Genomic DNA, 26,770 nt, shown 5'->3' on the forward strand with positions numbered 1-26,770 from the left:
GTGCGTAGATTTATAAAATCTACCCCATAGAGCATTGCAATAGCTATTTTAGGAATGATCAAAGATTGTATTATAATACGAAAAGCAGTTGAGGTAAAAAATGCCTTTAGTTCATGCAAAGCTTTAAGTTTTATGAAGGCACTAGTGACTACAGTTCTTGTTTGTTCCCTTAGGGACAGAAAACAGAGTAATCGTTCTCACTGCTGCTTTCTTGTTGCTTCCTGCTAATCATAGAAAAAGTAAATGGTAAAGGCTCCCGGGCATGCAAAGGCTTACCCCTGTATATTGTTGCCTTGTTATGGGCAGGCAACCACTGCACTTGGTACATTTCAAGCCAACTTACATGCCAGCTTGCTCTGTTTGTTCTGATATTTTTTGTGTTAAAAAAAAAAGTTTATCCAAATTATCTGTTTTTGTATTCATCAAAGGTGTCATATTGACAATACTGTACATAGAAATCTTCCATTTGGGTACAGAAGAGATGCAGTACAAGCAGCAGTAAAGCAAGATTCCCTCACACTCTGCTTTTTGTTTTGTTTGGAGGCACCACCTTGAGGGGAAAGAGCAAAGTTACATCTTTGGACGCTCTCAGTTAAATGAGAAACTCCAAATGCCATTGCTTGCAAAAATATTCGATCCCCTAAAAAGTCAACAGATTTGTATGGATTACAAATGACACTTACACAGATTGTTCCAGACAGTATGTTTATTGCAAACCAGTATGCTCTTAAAGAAAATTTTCAAAGTTACAATTCATTATTTCTCTGCATTTTTTGTAAAATCGAATTAAAAACTGAAAAATGCTATTTGCATAAGTATTCAACTGCTGTGCTGTGGAAGTTCCAAGTTTACACAATGAATGATGTTGTCCTAACAATTGGCTTGCAGTTGGCCTCTACCTGTGAATCATTTAATAAAAAGGTAATCTTTTTTTTAATAAAAGACCCCCCCTAATTCTAGTACCATTGGTTAGACTGAATCTGAAGGAAAGCTGTGAAAATGAAGACCAAAGAGCATTCTGAGGTAATTAAAGATAAAGTTATAAATATGCACAAGTTAGGAAAAGGCTACAAAATAATATCCAAGTGCTTGGATATCCCAGTAAGTACTTTGGATCAATTGTGAAGAAATGGAAGCTGCATCATGCCACCCAGACACTGCCTAGACAAGGCCATCCTGTAAAACTCAGCATCAGAGCAAGACGATGACTTGTGATGGAAGCCACAGAGAGACCAACAATCACTTTGAAGGAGCTACAGTGCTAAGACTGGAGTGGAGGTGCACCAGTCAACCATATCAAGAGCTTGGAAGGGTGGCTAGAAAGAAGCCATTATTGAATAAAAACCACATCAAAGCACATCTGGAGTTTGCCAGAAAGCCTCAGAATGATCTAGCTAAAATATGGGATAAGGTTTTGTGATTAAATGAGACAAAAATGGAGCTTTTTGTCCAAAATTGAAAATACTATGGGTGGCACAAACCTAACACTGCCCATTCCTCTGCAAACACCATCCCAACAGTAAAGTATGGGGTTGGTAGCTTCATGTTGTGGGGATGCTTTTCCTCAGTGGGCACTGGGCATCTTGTTAAACTTGAAGGACAGATGGATGGTGCAACATACAGGGAGAAACTGCAAGACAACCTGCTTCAGTCTGCTAAAAATACTAAAACTTGGATGAAAATTCACCTTTCAGTAGGACAATGATCCCATGCACAAAGCCAAAGCAACACAGGAGTGGTTGAACAGAAAAAAGATGAATGTTCTACAATGGCCAAGTCAAAGTCCAGATCTCACTCCACTCAAGAAACTGTGGCACAATTTGAAAATTGCAGTCCATAAGCGTCATTCAACCAACCCGAACAACCTGGAGTAAATCTGCCAGGAAGAATGGGCAAAAATCACTCAAACAGTATGCAAAGCTAGTAAAAACTTAACCCAGCAAAAGGTTCTACCAAATAGTAGTCTGAAGGGGTTGAATACTTATGCCAGCAGCATTTTTTAGTTTTTAATTTTATTTTACAAAAAATGCAGAGAAATAATGAATTGTGGCTTTGAAAATTTACTTTAAGAGCATTCTGGTTTACAATGAACATATTTTCTGGAACAATATGTGTCATTCGTAATCCACACATCTGCTAACCTTTTTAGGGGATCGAATACTTTTGCAAGCCACTGTATGTATTTTGTGCATAGTTGATACAGTTACACTTTACCGACATTATAAACCTTGTAAAGTAGATATCTGTCATCTCTGAACCTGTGTTTTTTAAGGTCTATAAATCTATAAAGTCTTGCATCATGTATAACTGTGTCCCAACTCTTATTTAGTATTGCCGTTAGGATGGCATTCTATAAATAATCATTATCTGAATATTACAGTGGCACTTAGCTTATGGGAGTACTTGGCAGTATTCCAAGTATCAGAGTGGTTCTGTATTTAAAAAAAAAAATACTTTATTAGCTCTTCAGTTGCTGGAATCTGATACTGAGCAGCATAAAAAAGTGAAATATACAGCTAGTAGATAGATGTTAAGCAGTTGGGTTGCAAGTGTGAACAACGAATCACAGATCAAAACTTTGCATGTGTGTAATTTTTGTTTTAAGTAATTAAAAATAGTTCCATGATTTTAATGTTAAAGAGAAAAAAAATCTGAGGCTACATATTTTGTCATAGCCAAATGTAGATTTATTCCTTTTGCATTTAGCTACCTACCAACAGCATATCTACCATTTGTTGCTGTTCCGTATTTTTTTTATCCATGTCTACAATAACATATTCACTTACAATATGTATTTTATAAGGTGCTTACTTTGACTTGTGAGGTATCAGAACTTTGCAAATGTTAAAGAATTGTATGCACTCATATTCAAATATCAGTTCTCACTGACAGATGCATGAGTTTGGTGCATATCAAGCAGAGAAATTTTATAAAAATACATTTTAACCTACACGGAGAAAGACAGTAGTGGGGTGAAGGGAGAAATGTTTAGGGCTTAAAGTATGAGGGATTTTGTACTGGAGCTGAAGGAGAACATGTACTACTGCTCTCAAACATTAAAGCATCCACATATTGTATTCAGATTTGCACTGATCTATATGAATGTATATGTCATTAATTGTAAACATATCTCTTCTGAATTCAATAGAGATTTGATTGCAGATATGAAAACATCCTTGTTTCTCAGTTTCTAATTTTCAGGAAATCCTCTTTTAGGTGATAAGAGCTGCAGAAGAAGCTGCTGCCACCCTGGCCACGTCCATAAGCCCAGACCAGTGCATTAAAGTGCTGTGTCCTATCATCCAGACTGCTGATTATCCCATCAATCTGGCTGCAATCAAAATGCAGACAAAAGTGATCGAGAGAGTACCTAAGGAAACTCTTACTCAACTCTTACCTGAAATTGTGCCAGGCTTAATACAGGTAAGAAGCCACAACAGGAAATCAGTTTAAAACATCAGGAAATATTTCTTCACGGAAAGGGAGGTGGATGCATGGAACGCCCTCCGGGCAGAGGTAGTTAAGATGAGGACTATAATGGAGTTCAAAAGAGTATAGGATAAATACAGAGGATCCCTGGTGGCTAAAGGTTGGAAATGAAGATTTATTTATTTATTTATTTATTTATTTAACACTTTTTTATACCGACCTTCATAGTATTAACCATATCGGATCGGTTTACATAAAACAAGGGTATAACTGAAGCAATAAATAAAAGTAATTAACAAGAGAAGTGCATAAGGTAAAGTTACATTTAACATGGAGTAAAAACTTGGGAAGCTTAAAAGCTGGAAGAGAAGAAAAGGCAGAAGGTAATTAAAAGATGCATAATACAAAAAGTAATTTGGGTTAGAGCATAAGATGCTTTAACCAGTGAGTGCCAGAGTTCTTCGTTAGAACGGTTGGAGGACCTCAATCTTCTACGTCCAAGTGAGGAAAAAAGATGACTAAGGATTGTCTGGGGGATCATCGAAGGCTTGGTGGAATAGCCACGTCTTAAGTTTTTTTCTGAATGTAATGAGACAGGGTTCTAATCGGAGGCTTGAAGGAATGTTGTTCCAAATAGACGGACCTGCTATAGAAAAAGCTCGGTCTTTGGTCGAGGAAAGGCGTGAGGCTTTAGTTGGGGGGTAAATCAAAGTACCTTTAAGATTATCTCTAATTGGTCTGTTGGAGGAATGTAGTTTGAAGGGTATTTCAATGTTGAGTTGGAGTTGGTGATGGATGGATTTATGTATTAGGGTGATTGATTTGTAGAGGATTCTAAAATTTACTGGTAGCCAATGTAGGTTTCTGAGGATGGGTGAGATATGATTTCCACGGCTGGTGTTGGTCAGTAATCTCGCTGCAGCATTTTGAATCATCTGAAGTGGTTTAATGGTCGATTTGGGTAGGCCAAGGAGGGAGGGCACTGCAATAGTCTATCTTGGAAAATAGCAACGCTTGGAGGACTGTCCTGAAATCCTGGAAAAAAAGAAGTGGCTTGAGACGTTTCAGAACGTGGAGTCTGTAAAAGCAGTCTTTGGATGTAATATTGACCATTTTCTTTAGGTTTAGTCTGTTATCCAGAATTACACCTAGGTCTCTCACCTGCTTATGAATGATGTATGCGTTGTGTGGATATGGTATGGGAAAATTTTCTTCATTTCCGGAGATGAGGAGGAGCTCCGTCTTCGAGGAGTTAAAGACCAGATTTAATCTATTGAGGAGGCTGGTGATGGATATAAGGCAGTTGTTCCAGTGGGTGAGTGCTTTTGAAATAGATTCTGTAATAGGTATAAGAATCTGTACATCATCTGCATACAGATAATGAATTAAATTAAGGTCGGTTAGCAATTGGCAAAGGGGGAGGAGGTAAATATTAAAAAGGGTTGGAGAAAGGGATGATCCTTGTGGTACGCCTAGGGTGGATTTTGTTAATGGCGATTCTTTGTTATTGATTTTAACTTTGAAGGATCTATTGTAGAGGAAAGATTTGAACCAGCTATGGGCAGATCCAGAAATACCAATATCTGTTAGGCGATCCAGGAGAATGGAGTGGTTGACGGTGTCAAACGCTGCCGAGATGTCTAACAGGACTAATAAAAAGTCCTGTTAGACATCTCGGCAGCCTTTGTCTAGACCCATTATAATATGATCTGTAAGTGAGATAAGGAGGGTTTCCGTACTGCGTGCTTTGCAGAAGCCATATTGTGAGGGATGAAGGATATTGTGATCTTCTAGGTATTCTGAGAGCTGGGTGTTTACCAGCTTTTCTGTTAGTTTGGCTAGAAATGGCAGATTGGAGATGGGTCTGAAATTGGCAGGTACATTAGGGTCTAGATTGTGTTTCTTGAGAAGGGGTTTGAGTGACGCAATTTTTAGGCTGTCAGGGTAACTCCCATGGGTTAAAAGGCAATTTATGATATTTGTTAAAGGTTCTGCGATCGTGTTTGGAATGAGAAGCAGAAGATTTGATGGTATGTTATCTGCAGGATGGCTAGATGGTTTTTGTCTTTTTAGAAATGATTCAATCTCTTTGGAAGAAATTGATTCGAAGCTTTCGAGTTTGGCTCCCTTGATTGATTGATGATTCTTGTCTGAGGTAAGAGGTAGAGTATTTGGTGGAAGAAGGGCGAGCGTATTCAGGATCTTCTGTTGAAAAAATGAAGCAAGTTCATTAGCCTTAGATAGAGCTTGTTCGTCTGGGATAGACGGAGGAGTTGATTTTGTGATTTGAGTGACGTATGCAAACAGGGCTTGGGCATCATATTGAAAATGATGAATTTTGTTGGCGTAGAATTCCCTTTTTGTTAGTAGAATAGAGGTCCTGTAGTGATGTAGAAAGCCTTTGTACTTAGAAAGGGTAGTTGAATTGGGTGTTTTTCGCCATATATTTTCCCTGTGGCGTAGCTCCTGTTTCATCTGTTTTAGTTTAGGGGTAAACCAGGGTTGATTACCTTTTTTTGTAGGATTGATTGTTTTAGAAATTGTTGGGCACCATTTGTTAGCAACCGTTTCTGTGATCTTGTGCCAGGAAGTTAGGGCTAAGTCAGGATTAGAGAGGTCTAGGTTTGTGAGTTCCTTGGACAGCTGATCACTAAGTATTTCAGATGGGCATGGTTTCCTGAATTGAATAGTAGAAAGGTGATGAGAAGTGTGTGTCTGTTTATCTATAGAAAAGGAGGATTCTATCAAGAAATGGTCTGACCAGTGGATTGGTGTGCAAGTAGGTACTGATGAGCAGGAGAAATTAGAATTGATGAAAATTAAGTCCAGAGTATGTCCTGCTTTATGCGTAGAGCTATTAATGATCTGCGTGAATCCCATAGCACTGAGGGAGGTGAGGAGCGCTTCGCAGTTCAAAGAGCGAGGTGTAACGTCAGTGTGAAGATTGAAATCACCTAAGATCATAGATGGGAGGTCTAAATTGATATGTTTCACAATGGATTCTATGAGTGACGAGGGGTCAGTTTCTAAAACTCCGGGAGGAGCGTAGACTAGTAGAATTTGTAGTTGTTTTGATTTGACTAATCCCAATTCCAGTTTAGAGTCAGTCTTGATAGTATGAGTGGATAGTTTGAGTTCTTTTTTGGAGGCTAGGAGAAGGCCACCTCCTCTTTTTTTGTGTCTGTGGAAGGTGAAGATGTCATATCTATGAATAGGAATTTGATTGATTAGAGCAATATCCGTATTTTTTAGCCAGGTTTCTGTAATTGCACAGATATCTGGATTTGTATCCTGGAGGGTTAACTTGCATTGGGGTAACCTGCATGGAGCGGCAGTTACTACATTAACAATAAAAATAAATAAATTAAAAAGAATAAATAAAGCAAGCTTGCTGGGCAGACTGGATGGACCATTTGGGGCTTTTTCTACCATTATTTACTACGTTAGTATGTTATGAACCTCTAGGCAGATCTCGTATGTCTAGATTTATTTTAATATTAGACCTTAGTTTATTTCTCCAACCTTTTTTGTCTGATTGTTTTTTTCAATTAATTTCTTAATTTATTCACTTTGCATCCTTTTTTCTTTCTGCCACTTCCTTTCTTTCTCCTGCCTTAACACCATTCATTACAACCTTTCTTCTCATCTCAAAGTTGGATTTCCCTCTCAACTGCTTCTTCTCTCCCAGTCTGTCCTCCTCTCCCTCTCCTCCAGTTTCACCATTAACGCCTCACTATGCCTACATGCCTTCTGTGACCATATCATCATCCCATCCACTCCCCCTCCCCAGTATCTGCTCCTTTCATCTCATTCCTCCATTCTTTCTCTTCCATATTCTCACACATCTCCTTCCCTGCCACACTCTTTCTCCCAGGACAAGCAGGATGTAGTCCTCACGTGTGTGTGACGTCACTGGACAGAGCCCTATCACGGAAAACTTTTCTTTCAAAGTTTCTAGACCTTTTGACTAGCACACTGAACATGCCCAGCATGCCATGATCCCTTGAGCCACAGGGGTCTCCCTTCAGTCTCGTTTGTAGCAAAAGGTGCAAGCGAAAAATAAAATAATAAAATGTTTCGTACCCAACTCCGCGGGGTGACGGGTGGGTTTCGTGAGGACTACATCCTGCTGTCCTGGGAGAACACCTGTTACAGCATATGGAGCAGGTGGGGAAAAGATGATCAGAGAGAGAGCAGCATGTGGAGGGTACAGTGTGGGTGCTAGCATCTGTAGGTGAGAGAGTATAGTATTGTTGGTAGGGTTGGATGGTGTGGAAATGTCACACAAGTAAGCAGAGTTACTTACCTGTAACAGGTGTTCTCCTAGGACAGCAGGATATAGTCCTCATGTGTGGGTGACGTCACTGGACGGAGCCCTATCACGGAAAACTTTTCTGTCAAAGTTTCTAGAACTTTTGACTGGCACACTGAGCATGCCCAGCATTTATTTATTTATTTTTTAATTTTATATACCGGAATTCCTGTATACAATACAAAGCATGCCATGATCCCTCGAGCCACAGGGGTCTCCCTTCAGTCTCTCTTTTTCCGCGCTGCAGTTTGCCTCGCGGTTAGGAGCTCTGTGAGAATTCTTACACAAATTTCCTCACGGAAAAATCTTAACAATTTCCTCAGAAAAATATTCCCTCATTGGGGTCTTCCATCAGGAAACCTTTTCCATCGTTCAGTGAGTAAAAAATTACTATCCCGGGTTGGTCCCGCTCCGATTTATTTTCAGTACCAGCAGGCCATCGACTGTTTTTGGGCCTCAACCTCTGCCATTATGGCAACAGGTTTCCGAAAAGTCTGGAATGCCCCCGAACCATGTCGATTACTGACCCACACGATGTCTGTGTGCTGTGCCTTGGCTCATCACACGACGTGTCTACTTGCCCAAGTTGTGCTCAGATGACTCCGAAGGGTAGGCGGGCTCTCCTCGACAAGATGGAAACCCTGTTTAAAATTAAACTCACTCCATCAACGTCCACCCAATCGTCACCGGCAGGAGCATCGAAAAAGTTGGTCATAAAACCTCGCCGGGATCACCAGGGCAGTGGTGACCATCCGTCACCGACTCCGTCAAAGGCATCGACATCATCTACCTCGGCGCTGGTGAAAGAGCGGGTCGAGCACCAAGGGAAGCACAGACGCGAGACTACCCCCGGTGCTGGTTCCGACACCACATCGGCTTCGATGGCTATCGAGCCGCTTGCAAAGAGGACATGGGTAGAGGAGCTGTTAACACCTTCTCCTCCCGAACAACCAAGGCGATCCCCATCGACATTGGTGCCAGGTACTGAGCCCCCACAGGTTCCTGCGGTGGTGCCAGTAATGCTTAGCCTGCCACCCCCTGTAACTGCAATATCTACACCAGCTTTCAGGGAGGAACTGGACGGTTTTATCCGCCAGGCAGTGCTCGATGCTCTCCGAGACCTACAGCCACCGGTACTGGCTCCCATACCGGCACTGACACCGGAGCCATCGATATTTACACTGTTGCTAACCAGACTCGATACACTCATCGGTGCCCTTCCAACGCAACCTGCGCCACCGATGCCAAAGCAACCCGTGTAGCCTCTGAAAGCCCCAATTCCCATTCCCGGCTCTTCAGACGATGAGGACTTAGATTCCAGTCCCATTTCACCGATGCCTGAACCCATGCCTGGTCCATCAGGACTCTTGGGACCGAGAGGCCCACATCTTCCGTCGATGCCTCCGGTGACTCCAAAACCTCCATCGGTGCCACTGCACCATCCATCGAGGCCATTGAAGGATCCATCGGTACCAATACGTCCTTCAGCACCAGCCTTCTCCTTCCTTCAGGGTCTCGACTAGAAACCTTTTCTGACACATGGGAAGATGTGGACACCGATACATCCACGGAGGATATTTTGTCGGAACCATCTCCTCTAGATGAAAGGAGAAAATCTCCACCAGAAGACCTCTCCTTTGCCAATTTTATTAGGGAGATGTCAGAGACAATTCCCTTTGATCTTATTACAGAGGAGGACACAAGGCCCAAAACATTGGAAGTTCTCCAATTTGTTGATGCTCCAAAGGAAGTCGTAGCCATCCCAGTACACGAGTACTAATAGATCTACAGCATCGCCTCTGGGAACATCCTTGTACTGTTCAGCCAGTGAATAAAAGAACAGATGCAACTTATCTGGTACAATATATCGCTGGATTCCAAAAACCACAACTGCTCATCAGTCAGTGGTAGTTGAATCTGCACAAAAGAAATCCAGAAGACTGACTACATTCTTCCACATCTCCTGGCAAGGACCAAAAATTCCTTGACATATTAGGTCGCAAAATGTTTCAAGGTTCTATGCTAGTGTTACGAATAGCTGCATACCAACTGTACATGACACAATACCAAAGGAATCTATGGAAGCAGGTTCAAGTAGTAGCTGACACTCTTCCTCAACAGCAGCAAGATAGTCTCAATGCCGTATTACATACAGGCCTAGAGGCGGGTAAACATGAAGTTCATGCTGCTTATGACTCCTTTGAGACAGCTTCTCGAATGTCAGCAACAGGAATCAGCACCAGGAGGTGGGCCTGGCTAAAGGCTTCTGACTTGAGACCTGAAATCCAAGACAGACTTGCCGATTTACCATGCATCGGTGAAAATCTATTCGGTGACAAGATACAAGACGCAGTGGCTCAATTGAAAGACCACAGTGAGATCCTGCATCAGTTATCAACAGTGACTACCGAGGCCCCTTCTTCTGCGAGAAGATCCACCAGGAGGGACCCTAAAAAAAAACCATTTTATCGCCCACGCAGATATTACTCACCTACATCTCGCTTGCGGACAGCTAGGCCGTCTCAGAGAGGACATCCTCGACAGCCCAAAACATCCAGGTCTCAGCCACCTCCACAAACAGGCCAAGCATCTGGATTTTGAAACCTTTCCAGAGAACAGACCAATGGGTTATATCCATCATAATCCAGGGATATCGTCTAAATTTCCTCACGTTACCCCAGGATTCACTGCCCAATCCACTGGGATACAAAAAGATCATACAACTCTTCTAGAGTCAGAACTGTCCACCCTTCTGGGTGCCAGGGCTGTAAAACTTGTTCTCACAGGACAAGCAGGATGGTAGTCCTCACATATGAGTGACATCACAGGATGGAGCCCAATCATGGAACACTTTTGTCAAAGTTTCTAGAACTTTGACTGGTACCTACTGGGCATGCCCAGCATGGCACTAAATCTGCAGCCAGCAGGGGGGTCCCCCTTCAGTCTTCTTTTTTCCGAGCAGCAGTAGCCACGCGGGTTAAGGAGCTCCACAGAGATTCCTGACAGGAATTTTCCTTCGGAATTACTAAGAACGTTCATACCCCACAGGGGTCCCTCCTTCGAATTTTATACTCCGCGGTACTCCAGTAAGTTTTTACCTGTTTTCAGTCGATTCCCATCGAGTTTGGCCCTTGCGGCCTACTGGCCGTCGACAGTACCGCGGCTACATTTTTCAAATGCCATGGCGTCGGGGTTCCATCGGTGCCCGGACTGTACTCGCACCATGTTCATAACAGATCCACATAAAGTCTGTGTAATGTGTCTCGGGTGCGAGCATGATGTCCTGACTTGCACCAAATGTGCCTTAATGACACCAAAAGGGTCACAAGACCAGAATTGAGAAAATGGAACTTCTCTTCCATTCTCAAACTCCGACGCCGTCTATTGCATCGACGTCGTCTGAACCGGCACTGTCCACTTCGCGCCAGTATCGGCCACCAGCTGGTGACCGTCCGGCGTCGACGACTTCTCGGCCTTCGACTACCTCTACTCCCCCCTCAGGACCGAGGGGATCGTAGAGAAAAATATCGGCATCGACACCGGAAGTCTCGGACCATCGAGGAAGGAAAATATTCGACCTCGCCATCATCCAAGCCGCCATCGAAGAAACCCCGTCCAGAAAAGGCACCGACCCTTTCTGCGACCGGGGCAACGAGGCAACCCTCACCCGGACAGGTATCGGGAACTGCGACTCTGCCTTAACGGTGGTCCCTCCGGCTATGCCTCTGCCTCCTTCTTTCCTTCCGGAGCCAGGGCTGCTTGCTCCAGGTCTCCATGAAGAACTGGACCAGATGGTTCAGGAGGTCATCGATAAGGCAATGCACAGACTCCAAGGTCCCCGGGCGCCGAAATCTTTGGCCTGTATGCAGGCGTGGAGAGTTTTTGAGATTTGGTGTGAAGAGCAGTGTGCTACTCCTTTCCAAGCGTCGGTGGCACACATTTTGTCCTTCTTACAACAAGGATTGGTAAAAACAATTGGCTTTTAACTCTCTCAGGGGCCAATGCAAAAAAAAAAAAAGTTGCTCTGGCCCGCTTTCCTAATGTCCCCCAGGCACCTCTCCTGGGGGCACGATGCAATATTTAAATTAGGGCTTGCACTGTCGAGGAGGCGCTAGGGTCGATTGTGCGCCCCTAGCACCTCCTTGACAGAATGCCCCTGAGAGAGGTCCGCTGTGGGCAGCTGTCCACCGGTTAAGAAAACGGACGCTGAATTTATCAGCCTCTGTTTTCCTAACTAGCATGCATGCACAGGTTAGGAAAATGGACGCTGATAAATTCAGCGTCCATTCTCCCAACCTGACTACCAGCACCTAAGGAGTGTATAAATCAATATTAAAGTGTCGGGCACTTAATGTTAATTTATTCACTCCTTCACTTATTGTCGATTGGTCCCTTCACCGTCACATGTCAGTGGAAGGACCAATCCCCTTTCAGAAGGCTGTCCTGAAAGGGGATTGGTCCTTTCACTGTCAATGCATAAGGGGATTAGTTAACGCCTATACAACCCACGTCCAACTGTGTGTTATAGAGTGCCTCGGCTGAGCGCACTGTGTTGAATCGGCCCCCTCAGAGTTCAAGTGGCGGCTAAAGTTTGTCTTAGATGCAGGGTGCATTTCTAGCTGCACATCTCGATGTGGTGCATTTTTTCCTGAGGTTGAAACATTTGCTGCCTCTGGTACGGAAGTTGTGATTCCTCTGGAATCTTGATTTGGTTCTCAGAGGGTCGTGTGCGGCTCCATTTGAACCAATTAGAAGGGTGACTTTGAAGGATCTTTCCCTAAAGTTGTCTTTCTGGTAGCAATTTGTTCTGCTAGAAGAATTTCGGAAGTATGAGCTCTGTCATGTATGGATCCTTTTAAAAAGATAACAGAGACAGGAGTCTCGTTGCGTACAGTTCCTTCTTTACTGCCAGAGGCGGTGTCATTTGAATCAATTGATGGAGCTATCAGCTTTTCCAAACCTGGACGCATTGGTACCTCATAAGAAGCTTTAGGCAGTCCGATCATCTTTTTGTGCTTTGGAGTGGCACAAAGAAGGGTCAGATGGCTTTGAAGGCCACCATTACGCAGTGATTGAGAGGTGATAAGTTTGGTGTACATATGTCAGGGCCACGTGATTCCTGTCGGCTTGAGGCCTCATTCTTCTCAGTCGCAAGCAGAATCCTGGGCCAAATGTCAGGTGTCACCACAAGAGATTTGTAGGGCAGCTGCGTGGAAATCGTTGCACGCTTTAGCCAGACATTTCCATTTGGATGTCCGCACTCCAGATACCAAGGGCTTTGGTGATAGTCTACTTCGAGCAGTCGTAGTCCCACCCTGTTTAGGGAAGCTTTGGTACATCCCAGGAGTCTGGACTGATCTGGTTACGTACAGGGAAAGGAAAATTGGTTCCTATCTGCTAATGTTTGTACCTGTAGTACCACAGATCAGTCCAGAGTCCCGCCCAGTTTGGGGTGAGAAATTTGGAGAGTCCGCTCGATCTGTTATTGTAAATACTCTGAAGGTTGGCACAGGTTGTCCTTTTGGTTTCCTTTTGATCTAACGGTTGGACAAGATCGTTTCCATTAAGGGGTTTTTCCACATCTTGCTGCTCGTTCGTGAGAGACATGTTAAGTGTAGGCATATTGGTTTAGGTACAGTAGCATCTTGGTTTGGGTACACGTCAATACTGGTGGACTTCAGTTGGCACACCAGGTTAAATGCCAGTGTCAACAAAACTTTCTCTATCTCCATCTGCTGGAAGCGAGGCAAAACCCACTGATCTATGGTACTACAGGAATGAAAATTAGCAGGTAAGAACCAATTTTCCTGTATTCTCTGCCTCCAACTGATAAAAGAACTACTAATTGAGCAGCAGTATTATATATCTTATTGGTCTGGCTTATGATTTGAAATGGAAGGAAATGGGAAAAAAAACATTTTTTTTCTGAAACATTTTATTTTTACAGATTAGGGAGCCTATATATCTATGTATATAGATATATAAAGGAAAAGAGGAAGTGTATTCTCTTTGAAACTTTTAAATCTTCATTACTTTTCATTTCTCAGTGGTAAGAGGAACACTGGAAGGTAAGGCTAAAGGGCATTCAACCAGAGAGTTTCAAGCTGCTTAAAATAATTTTAGCCTTCATCTTATTTATTTATTTATTTAGATTTTTTTATATACCGGCATTCATGAACAGGTCACATCATGCCGGTTTACATAGAAACAAGGGGTGCATCGAACAGTAGAACTATAACAAGTGCAAGGGGAGCAGTTACAAAAAACCTGGGGTAGCATAACTGGGAGAGGGAGTAGGAAGAACAGAAGGGGTAAGAAAGAACTGTATAGGGTTAAGATAAATAACTTAATAGTAATTTACAGTGTCAGATGGAAACAATGTTAAAGGAGAATGTCGGTGGTTATGGGTTGTCTGGGAAGGTTTGTTTGAAGAGCCAGGTCTTCAATCTTTTGCGGAAAGTTGGTAGGCAAGGTTCTAGGCGCAGATTCGTGGGGATGGAGTTCCAAAGTGAGGGTCCAGCTGTTGAGAAAGCCCGATCTCTTGCTGTAGTGTGCCGGGTGGATTTTGAATTCGGTACCTGGAGGGATCCTCGGTGGACTTCTCTGATTGGTCTTTGAGAGATGTAGGGGTTGAGCGGATATTGAAGGTCTAGGGATGTAAGGTGATGGATTGACTTGTAAATGATGGTGATAGATTTGTAGATGATTCTGGCGTGGATGGGGAGCCAATGAAGGTTTTTTAAGATGGGAGAGATGTGGTCTCTTCTTTTGGAATTTGTGAGGATTCTTGCTGCTGTATTTTGTACCATCTGTAGAGGTTTGGTGTATGAGGATGGAAGGCCCAGAAGAATGGCATTGCAATAATCTAATTTTGCGAAGATTATTGCCTGAAGTATGGTTCTGAAGTCTTGAAGGTGGAAGAGAGGCTTAACTCTTTTCAACACTTGTAGTTTATAAAAGCAGTCCTTGGTGGTGCAGTTTATAAAAGCTTTCAGGTTCAAATTGTTGTCAATTATGGCTCCTAGGTCTCTGACTTGAGAAGATAGGGGGATGTTTGATGTGTAAGTAGAGTGCTTGTTGTTTTCGGGAGTAATGAGTATAAGTTCGGTTTTGGAGGTGTTTAGTATGAGATTCAGGCTGGCGAGAAGGTCATTGATTTTTGATTGGCAAGATTCCCAGTATTCGAGTGTTTTGACTAGTGATTCTTTAAGGGGAATCACTATCTGAACATCATCTGCATAGATAAGGTGTTTGAGATTGAGGTCCTTTAGAAGGTGGCACAGTGGGCGTAAGTAAATATTGAACAATGTAGGTGATAAGGAGGATCCCTGAGGGACTCCTATGGGGGCATCTTAGAGTTCAAAGGTCCATTTTAAGCCCTCCATAGGCCAGTATTTTATCAATGTTATGCTCCCTGCAGCAGCAATAGATCAGCCATAGCAGACAGAACAGCCTGCACTGCTTTAAATCCTGGTGAATAAATTGTGTATAAAAATAAGGTATTTAAGGCCTTGAAGAAGCTCTTTGGTAATAAAAAGAACAGTAATATGCTTACCCTGCATAATTAGAATCAACAGTTTCATCCGTTTATAGAATGGAGGCCTTTTGAAAACAGCTCATGCACAGCACTTTACAACCACATAGAAGCAAAACTCACGTCCCATCTGTGTTTGAAACTAGAACTTTATATAAAATCGAATGTCTTATAAGATAGCATCCTATTTACTAGTTTTTGCTCAAAGAAGTTTTCCTTAATTAGCTTTCAGTGCTTTGTAAGCAGGATGAAGGATTAGATGCTTTAGCTCCTGCAATAAAGAATTCTTAGGCACATTTACCATGGTATCTATGTAACCGAGGAGGTTTAAAGTCTCAAATGAGAAATTTTAAAAAAAAAGAAAGAAAAACCCCGCTATTTATGCCATAGATTTTTTTACTGCAGACATTGAAAAGGAATATGACAACAGTTTTGTGTCCCTGCTAGAAACGTAAAATTTTTTTGAGAGGAAAGGGATTTTTTAATGTAATAAAGTGTTTACGACATTCTTCTTTAAGACTGGCAGAATATAAATTAGTAAAGAACCCTGACTGTGGGTATAAAAAGTATACATAGGTTACAGCAGCTTTTTCCATTACATCAGGAATTATTGATTATTGTTTCATCTAAAGGTCACTTGCCAGAAACGTGTTTCAGACGAGATATATCTCTAAGCTTTCTAGATCATTTATTATAAAAGCTTTCTAGATCATTTATCATAAAAGCCACTGTTCATTATTATGATGGCCCCTTTGAGAGAAAGTACATATCTATCTTGAGGTTTGGATGAGGGAGTAAATTATTAAAGTATGATTTCTCTCTAACTGTTTAGCAAAGCAAGTAGCAACCTTTTTGAGCTATGTCTTAAAAGCACTTCTTCAAAACTAGAAAAAAAAAAAAAAATTAACTGAGGGGACCTGATCCAGCCGAAAACAGTAGCTACTTGCCTATCAGATGACCTTATAAGGGTTGCTTCGGTTTTAATAGCTTTTTGGGGAAGAGCTAGAAGTCTTTTATGGCTATGACACTGGCTGTTAGTCTAAAGCAATACTTTTAAAATTGCCTTTCAGAGGAAGGCTAATTTTTTGAAGAACTAAAATTAAAAAAAAAAAAATAGTTCATTCTAGGACCAATTTTTGCTTTTACAGAGTTCATGGTCAATACCGTGATTCTAGAAGTTACAGTCTAAGTATTAATTATACTTCTCAGCCCTTAAGATACAAAAGTCAAAAGATGATTTTTCAAAAACATAGGAAAATGAACTCCAGGAACATCTAGGTCATCCAGTATATTTCTCAAATCCTCTTTTTATGGAAGCTAACAGGCAGTCACCCTTAAGGTTACAAAGATTGATTCCATATAACCACATACCACCTGTGCCTGAATGTAGTGCCGAAAGGTGGAATATAAATCAAATAATTAAAGTAAACAATGGACTTGTGGGTCCTGGATTTCTTACAATATAGATATACCCTAGAGCTAGCCTCTCTATTATAAAAGAGTTACAGGGTATTTCAAAGGGGCATGGGATAAACACTATGGATCCATAAAGTCTAGAGGAAGGGAATGAAGAGAAGTGCCATGGGGATGGCTTGCTGGAATGCTGGTTACTACCTGGTGATTACCACCCTTACTCAATAAGCCTTCACACTGTTAATGCAACTCCAACATTGCTCTCTGCTTCAACGGCAAGGGGAAATGTGGAAAAGAGGATTTGCATCCAGACAACCAACAAGGACTGAACTACACAGTCTGGTTATTCAAATAAGTGTGGGGGTAGCTTGCTTATTGAGGTGATTACTACCTTAAACTAATTAAGCCTGATACTTCACTTTGAATGCATATACAATGTTGCTCTCTGCTTCAATGGCAGGGGGAAATGTGGAAAAGAGGATTTACATTCAGACAACATCCAACAAAGCATTGATCTGTGCAGTCTAGGTAAACAAGCATCGGGGTAACTTGCTTCATGCGGCGGTTACTACCCTTAACCATTAAGCCTTATGCTTCACCTTTGATGCAACTCCAGCATTACTCTCTGAATCAACGGCAGGGGGTGGCAGGAAATTCGAATTAAACAGTTACCAACAAGGGCCTTCAATTTGGTGGTCAGTGAAACAGATAAATATGGGAAAATAAGTGTGGGAGCTTGCTGGGCAGACTGGATGGGCCATTTGGTCGTTTTCTGCCGTCATTTCTATGTTTCCATGTTTCAGTAAAAACTGAAGAAAATAAATCATTTAATCTTTCCGCGATGGCCTTTTCTTCTGTAAGTACCCCTTTAACCCCTTGATCATCCAGCAGTCCAGCCAACTCCCTTGCAGGCTTTCTGCTCGGATATATTTTTAAAAGTTTTTGCCTCTATGGCCAACTTCTTTTCAAATTTTCTCTTAGCCTTTCTTATCAATGTCTTCCATTTAACTTGCCAATGCTTATGCTTTATCCTTTTATCTTCTGAAGGATCCTTCTTCCAATTTTTGAATAAAGATCTTTTGGCTAAAATAACCTCTTTGACCTCACCTTTTAACCATGCTGGTAATCATTTAGCCTTCCTTTCACCTTTCTTTTAATGCATGGAATACATCTCGTCTTTGCTTCTAGGATAGTATTTTTTAAACAATGTCCATGCCTGTTGCATACTTTTTACCTTTGTAGCTGTTGCTTTCAGTTTTTTTCTAACTATTTTTCTCATTTTATTAAAGTTTCCCTTTTGAAAGTTTAGTGCTAGAGCCATGGATTTACATACTGTGTCCCCTCCTGTCATTAATTCAAATGTGATCATATTATGATCACTGTTGCCAAGCGGCCCCACTACTGTTACCTCTCTCACCAAATCTTGTGCTTCACTGAGGATTAGATCTAAAATTGCTCCCCCTCTCATTGGTTCCATTGTCAGAAATGAGAATAGAGCAACTAGTTTATCACTTGTTTCTGCATCTGAAGAGTAAAGTGAAGAGATTTCTATGTAATAATTCTACCACAGAGGCATATATAATCAAACAAAGTAGAACTCCTGCAATAGTTTACTGGTAGGCGTATATACATTTATATAGACAAATAATTAAACCTACAGTCAGGGGATATCCAGTGTCGCAAAACTTCTTGCACGTCGTATTGACGAAGGATAGAATTTACAAGCTGATTTCCAAAGCCAGAATCTTCTCTATACAAGTGAGCAGGAGCTCCTTTAGGAAGTTTAACAGTCTTAATCCCAATTAGTAAAATACAAAAATGATGCGGTTATTCTTGCGGAAGCAAGGCATGAGGCATCAAGGGAATAGTTACACTGTTACAGACTTTACCAAAGGGAAGCTTGAAGTATGTTTCCCCCTCCATGGCGCCTTGAGAGGATCTATTTTAACATTAAAAAAAGAAAGCCCTAAGCAGGTACTAGTGGCACCAGTTTGGCTCAGGTGTCCTTATTATGAACATTTATTTATTTGGGCATTTTATATACCATCGTTCCAAAAGAAGATCACAACAGTTTACAAAAAATAACAATATTCATATTCAAGGTCAGTATTCATAATCTAGGTCTTTACAACAACAGATACATGTTCTAGGTCAACACAACATTAGATACAAGTGTAGTGAAGGCTGAGAAGATGTGGACCCTTAGCCCGAAGAGGGGTTGGTACCACCTGAGGAGACGACTCCCCCAGGTTCCCCCGTTGGGAGGCGAGGCTGAACTGAAGCAAGGGCCAACTGGATCTTTGCCACTGGGAAGCCCGCGGTCCCCCTGGGTGGAGCCCGTAGGGACCCGGGCTGCTTGGACTTAGGTGAGCCCTTGAGAAGATGTAAGATTCGTCGAAGTCTGGTCCAGGGTCTGAAGCCAGAGAGTCACCAGTCCGAGGTCAGAAGCCAGAGAGTCGCCAATCGCCAGTCTAAGGTCAGAAGCCAGAGAGTCGCCCAAAAGCAGGAACAAGAGTACTGGAGGCACAGACAAACATACAAAAGTAAGCAGACTCGTTGCTAAGTCAGAGAACAGGAAGAGGAAGCCTCCTTAAGTATTTCTGTAATCCTGACATCATTTGGTGCAGCTGGAGCTGATTAGGTGACGAGGGCCCTTTAAATGTATGCTGGGGGCGCGGCCGTGCGTATAAGAAGGCAGCCCGAAGACGAACCATGAAGTGCTGCGGTGCGGCCCAACGCCGTGAAGAGGAGGTCGGAGGACGCTCCCTCTGTCGCAGAACGCGGCAGGGGCTCAGCAGGAGGGACTGCCCGGAGAGAGGAGAACAGGAGCCCACAATGGGAACGTCTCCCCTCCGTTGCTGGGGTGCCAGAGGCAGTCCCGATACCTCAGAGGGAGGTAGGAGGGGCCAGCCGCAGGCAGCCACGGCTGGGAGTTATAACAACAAGTTAATTAGAGGTCAGGACAGTATTTTGTAATATGGAAGTTCCACTTCAATGATCTTCACAGATTAGTCAATAAGTTGTTGTAATCAGGGCCGGTGCAAGGGTATTAGGCACCCTAGGCAAACCTTACAGCCTGGCGCCCCCACCTCCCCATACACAATAACAACAGATTTTATATGAAAAATAACATTCTGAGGTAAAAATAATATAATATACATGTTGTGATAGTTACATGCACTGTTGTGATGCCAAGAAGAAAACTTTGCAACTTGGAATTCATATGACATCACACCTATTGTAACGTTTCGTGTCGGCATGGTCCTCTTGTATCAACACAGTACTATTTGCCAACACTCAAACAGTAGCAACCCTACCTATGAAAAGGACTACCACAAATATTACACCAGAATCTAAAATATCAATACACCTCCTATCAGGAAAACAGAACAGGCCAAGCTACTACATATCCTTACAGAGAAACCACATGCTAAAAAAATGCTTCACCTCAGTCTCGCATGCAGAACACAAACCCTCAAGACCGAATACAGAATAAAGCCACAAAAAGTATAAATAGAAATGTGCAGACAAAAACTGAACTGTAAAACGCATCACGCCAGACTCTATACAATGCAACAATGGAAAAACAAACATTTCACCATTCCTCGTGAAACAAATCAATAAAATCAAGATATATAAATCATTAATCATCATTATAAAATCATACAAATAAAATAATATCAAAACAGCTGATGAATAGAATATCCAATAAATAGACTAATGCAAATTTTGAAAGCTTTCCCAAACACCAAAAAAATATTTCAAAACAGCAAACACTTAAACACTACCCTATAATTAAAAATAAGGATAAAAAATCTCCCACACTCATACCTGGGAACTTTTGATTTTCAGTCTGAGCTTGTCATGGATTAATGGGAGGAGGCAGTGGCTGTGATACAAAGACTTTCTCCTCTCTCTCACATACACATGCTCCAACACAAACATATACTCCCTTATTTCACACATATTCATACACACACTCACTCTCCCCCACATGCTTTCACATACACATACACTTGCTCTCTCTCCTCCATATGCTCTCACATACAAATACACTTGCTCTCTCTCCCCTACATGCACACACACACACATTCTCCCCCCATGCTTTCTCACACACAAATGCTCTCTCTCCCCCACACACTCACTCTTCCTCATATGCTTTCTCTCACAAACACATACTCTTTTTTTCCCCCCCCACATGCTCTCTCTCCCCATATGCTCTCATATGCATATGCACTCACACATGCTCACACACGTGTACTCTTTTCTTTTTACTCTCCCTCCTAGGTGTAGGCAGCAGCAACAGCTTGGACTTCCACAGCATCAGGAGGCCTCCACTGTCTTCCTCATTCAGCAGATATGCTGCTTCTCTTCTGCAGCGCATCCAGCTAATCCTTCCTCTCTCTAGCCGCGTGGCCCGGCCGATCGCCGACTCTCTCCAGCCGCGCGGCCCGGGTGATGCTGCAATTGACCCTCTCAGTCTTTTCTTCTGGCCACTCCTTCCAGCTACGATGATTGGGCATTCTTCTTCCTGCCCACGTTGGGCCCACAACACATTTTCTCTTCCAGTTCTCGAGGGCTAGAAGAAGGAGGTCCTGCAGCTTCCACCTGTGTCGGGAATCGGGTCAAAGTTTTTTTTCACAATTCTGAGCAGGTCCGATGGAAAGCAGTAGGTGGCTGCTGGGTCGCCCCCAAACCTGTGGCATCCTAGGCGATCGCCTAGTTTGCCTAGTGCTTCCACCGGCCCTGGTTGTAAAACACTTTACATAGCTCATTATTTTTGCTAATTCTACTGACATTGTCTCTGATTTTTGATAGTGAAGTTATCTTCATATTGATAATGTAAATAAATCATATGCAGTTTTGAAGAGCCAGGTCTTTAGTTCACATTTGAAACACTTTCTTTCTGTTATCAGGCATAATGTCTCTGGTAGTGAATTCCACAACTTGGGACCCGCTATAGAAAACATTCAGGGGTAGATTTTATAAATTTACGCACGCGCATACTTTTGTTCGTGCACCAGGCGCGAACAAAAGTACGCTGGATTTTTATAAGATACGCGCGTAGCTGCACTTATCTTATAAAATCGGGGGTCAGCGCGCGTAAGGGGGTGCACATTTGTGCAACCTGCGCGCGCCAAGCCCGGCGCACGCTGCCTGCTCCCTCCGAGGCCGCTCCGATTTCGGAACGGCCTCGGAGGGAACTTTCCTTCCGCCTCCCCTCACCTTCCCCTCCCTTCCCCTACCTAACCCCCCCCCCGGCCCTATCTAAACCCCCCCCCCCCCTACCTTTGTTGGCAGATTTACGCCTGCCGAAAGCAGGTGTAAATCTGCACGCGCCAGCGGGCTGCTGGCGCACCATCACCCGACCCGGGAACTGATCCGGAGGCCTCGACCACGCCCCTGGTCCCGCCCTGAACTGCCCCTGACCCCCGGACATGCCCCCAGACATGCCCCCTCCCGCCCCTTTTACGAAGTCCCGGGACTTACACGCGTCCCGGGGCTATGCGCGCGCCGGCAGCCTATGCAAAATAGGCGCGCCGGCGCAGGGCTTTTAAAATCCGGCCCTCAGTCATTTGTTTGTATTAGATGTGTAGCCGCATTGTAAGCACAGTTAATAGTCCGTTGTTTTGCAATCTTAATGTTTGCTGTGGTGTGTATGGTTGAAGTGTCCCTCCTACTAAGTAGGGGTTTGTGTCATTGATGATGATAAAAATTATTAATACTTTATAATGAATTCTTGATTGTACTGGAAGCCAGTGCAAAGCAATCAGCGAGGGGGTGATGTGTTCACATTTTCTTACCTCTAATAAAAGTCGTGCTGAGGCATTTTAATAGTCCTGAAGGTAGGCCTAGTAGAAAGGAGTTACAGTTTATTTATTTATTTTTTTAATTTTTTTATATACCGACATTCGGTCTGAGATATCACATCGGTTTACATTCAGGTACTGTAGGTATTTATCTATGTTTGAAAAGATTAGTGTTTGTAAAACAGTACAGAAGTCTTGTAAGGTTAATAAAGGTTTCAACTGATGCAATATTCTCAGCTTGGAGTATCCTGATTTAATTTGCTTATGTGCTTTTTCATTGTCAAGTTCTCATCGATCTGTATGCCTTAGTCCCGTACTTGATCTGAGGGTATAATGTTAAAAGTACCCATGTCTAGAGGTGGCGGTTTGACATCTAATAGAACTGAGGTTTGATCAACTTCTAAAATGTCTAGAAGCCAGAGATCTTCTAATCCAAGGCACAATATCATTAAAAGACCAATTTTATCTTATAACATGACTCTGGAAAGTTTGTTTTGTTAATAAGGCTTTTTGTCCTTCTTGCTATTGTCCCTGTTATAAGCAAAGTATTAAAATATAATATTTCCTTAGCATATATTTGTTTTGCATTCCTTTGGATCATTTTGAAAAGCTTGATTTAACTCTCCTAGTCATGCAGATATTTTTGCAATTTTAGCTTCTCTACAAAATTAGACTAGATAAAAAAAAAAGGTTTAAGCACACAGTTAAATTGAATGCATGTGTCAGTAATTTTATGTCACAAAGGCAAAGTCAAGGAAATCTCTGTTACTTGATAGGAGTTAGACTCTAAGCACATCCTAAAGAGTGGGGTATCCACTGTGGATGCTAAATTTGTTCATGAATACTCCAGTAATATTGCCTTTCTATCCTATTAAAAGGACAATAATTAAAGTTCTTATCTTAAGAACAGATACTCTAGTCTCAAAAACATTAGCAAGAAGTTTCTAAATGGATTTGTCAATACATATTCAGTTAATCCAGCTCAATCTATTTAACCAAATGTAATCTCACCTTTTACTTACAAGTAATACAAATCTTACTGAGATATTTAGAGGTCTCACATTTTTTTTCTAGAATCTTAGATTATTCATTTATTTTGGTGGAGTATAAAAATTTAGGCAACAACCAAACTAACTATAGCAAGTTGGACAAAGGAGTAGATAAGAACAGCACGTATGTTAAAAGGAAATTAGAGACCATTCAGCTAGAGATCAGGCATCCTCTTGGACATAAGAAGGAGCTTTATATTAGGCAAAGATTTATAAAGTGGCCCACATGGTTCATATTATATTTATGATCAAAACATTATAGATGGGATGTTTTCATGAAAAAAGAATACTACTTATAAAACAAGTGCTCTATATGCAAGTTTATTATACTCCCACCCAGAATACCACGCCGTTAGCTCAATCAAAAACGCCGCGGCTTTCAATTGAGCTAACGGCATGGTATCCATGTAAGAAAAGTGACTGGTACCAGCAGAAACGCTCTTGTATTAGATGTATAAATGGAGGAGGTTTCCGTGGATGAGAATCGGGCGACTTGAGGAGTTCGATATAGTAACATTCCTAATAATCAAACAGTGGAAACAATTTAAGTAATAATAGCTCCCAAGGAATTTGAAGGAACCTGTCCTTAAGAACCCACTGATTGATGAATGAAGATTGACAGTCTTAATATTAAAAGTTGAAGAAATATTAGCAATTTTGGAGTGGGAAGAATCGCACCATGGAATTCTTCAGATGGAAAATATTATTGTTATTAGAGTTGTAAATTGATTGCTGTAGAAAATCCCCTGAGGAAGCCTGATACAGGCGAAACAAAGAGGATCCTGTTTTGTTGGGTTTGGATTTTCATGATGATAATTTTAGTGTGTATGGTATGAGTGACTGTGTGAATGATGGAATATGGGGTATTAAATAGATATCTTTTGTATGGATTTTAAGTGTTGTGAAGAATTAATTTTGTAAGAATAATTTGATCTTTGTAAAATTTTGTAATAATAAATATACTAGCGTGAAATAAATTATATATTATTGCTTACTATGAAATGTTTAGTCTGAAGTGTTTTCTTAGGTTTTTGGGATTAATTGTTTTAGGAAACAATTAATATATACCACATGTTTTTCTATGACATGGCTGTTAATTTCTCATTATGTCTTCTGTCTTTCCAGGGTTATGATAATTCAGAAAGTAGTGTTCGTAAAGCCTGTGTCTTCTGCCTGGTAGCCATCTATGCAGTCATTGGTGATGATCTGAAACCACATCTCAGTCAACTCACTGGTAGTAAAGTAAGTGTATATTTCTGTATGTAGAGCTACTATGTGATAGATCTAACATTTTAAAATTTGTTGCACAGCTGAGAAGCTGCGTTCTAGTAGCCATATTGATCTAGAGAATTCTTTGTAGGTTGTAATAACTTTTATTAGAAAAAATATGAAAAGCAAATTACTGTACATTTTTGGACAAGTAATATACAATCTAAAGCAAATTCCAAAAATATTCATATAACCACCAGAGAAATTTATCTAAACAAAATTAATACAATTATAATAAATGAAAAATAGGAAGAGAAAAAGTATTTTCATATGCCCAATCTAGTCATAATAGATGATAAAAGGCCATACTGATAAATCATGATATACCAGAAGAACACTCCAAAAATCTTAATTCAGTTCAATGAAAATCAATTACTACAAAAAAAAAAAGTCCAAAACAGTCAACAGACCTCAATTAATCCAAAACACTTACCTTGAAATATTCAGGGTCAACCGTGGTCCTATTAATCAAGCCAGTGGTGATCCAGAAACTTTGTCTTCATCATGGACCATGTTTCGCCCTAATGGGCTTTCTCAAGAAGTATTTGGTCAAGACTACCAGGCAAGGGGAGTCACGTGATGCTGCTGTAGCAGCAGGGAGCGCACGAGCTTAGTTCCTGCGGTGTTACATATACTTGTACCTTCTGAAGGTGTTTTTCACTCCTAAAATGTCCAAAACGCTCACTAAGAACGGCGACAGTGCTTCCTTACCTGCTTTGTGGTCAGATCAAACCACAAAAGTGAAGAAATCTGTCAGTAAGAACTCTGCCAAAATATCTGGCTCTGAAGAAAAGATGGCAACTGAGTAATCTGAGCTCTCTCACTCACAGCTTCCAGAAGAAATATCTGCAATGAAAGAAGTGCTGCAAACATTATCAGCACACATACATACCAACTTGTATCCCCATCTTGAAATTATTGTAAACAAAGTTGTACAGCTTGTCTTTACAGCTAATGAAGCTAATACTTGTATCAACAATGTGGAACAGAGAGTAGATGAGATGAGCATTTCGACAGTGGCTACGCATAAAATGGAAAACTAGAAAGAATTGTCAAAAACTTGGCAGCTAAAGATGACGAATTGAAGAATAGGAGCTGCTGAAACAATTTAAGGGGGTCATTTTCTATTGCTTATCGCATGCGAAAAGTCCCTTTTCGCGTGCGATAGCTTGCCGGGGCCGGAATCGGGGCGGACTCAGTGATGTCTTCACTGGCGGCAGTAAGGTAAGACACGTTATCGTTGCCAGTAGCACGCCGAATAACCACACCTTTTATGGTGTAGCTATTCGGTGCGAAAGCCGGCAGCCAGCACACCACAGTGGTGCGAAGGCTGCGGGCTTTCGCAGGCCCGACCCCCATTTTCGTTGGATTCACCATTCTGCGATAGAATGGTGAATCCAGGTCTAAGTTTGATAGAGCTGCCTGAAAAGGTGGAGGGCCCTGATTCAGCGTGCTTTTTTTCTACCTGGCTGCCTAAATTGCTTCAGTTCACCCCAGTCAGGAAGAGCTTCATTGTTGACAGGGCTCACAGAGCACTGGGTCCAGCTTTGAAGGAGGGTAAGCAGTTATTCTCTGGTTACGCTTTTTCAAGGATAAAGTCAAAATTATGGCAGTGGCTCTAAAGGCTAGGGCCTTTTATTATCAAGGCGCCAGTGTGTTCTCAGGACTTTCCATAGATCTGCAGACTCAAAGACAATTGTATGTGGAAGTAAAGGCCCAGCTGCAAAAATGAGGGCTTTCATATGCACTTCTATACCCTACTAAACTGAAGGTTTTCAGTAGTGGCAAACCATGGGTGTTTGAGACAGTTCAGGATGTGGAGGAATTCCTTAAGCGGGATGGCGAATCTGAGGGGGATTCCAATGACTTGAGGCCTTGCCACATTTACTTTGAAAGGCCCATCATGAAGTAAATGTCAGGGGACTGCGGGAACAAAGCGGGAAATATTGTGTTA

The 26,770-nt window shown here is 41.9% G+C and overlaps 1 protein-coding gene across 20 annotated transcripts in view; it reads left to right on the forward strand.

The window, feature by feature from the left end:
- Positions 1-26,770, forward strand: part of CLASP2 (cytoplasmic linker associated protein 2) — a 963,528-nt gene that overhangs the window by 909,521 nt on the left and 27,237 nt on the right. For all 20 annotated transcript variants that reach the window (XM_029589622.1, XM_029589627.1, XM_029589623.1 and 17 more), the window contains 2 exons: positions 3,217-3,423; positions 24,673-24,789. In XM_029589622.1, the coding sequence (XP_029445482.1) occupies positions 3,217-3,423; positions 24,673-24,789 (324 nt within the window). The remainder of the gene's footprint in view (positions 1-3,216; positions 3,424-24,672; positions 24,790-26,770) is intronic.

The sequence above is a fragment of the Rhinatrema bivittatum genome, chromosome 2 (assembly GCF_901001135.1).
Source record: "Rhinatrema bivittatum chromosome 2, aRhiBiv1.1, whole genome shotgun sequence".
NCBI lineage: Eukaryota > Metazoa > Chordata > Amphibia > Gymnophiona > Rhinatrematidae > Rhinatrema > Rhinatrema bivittatum.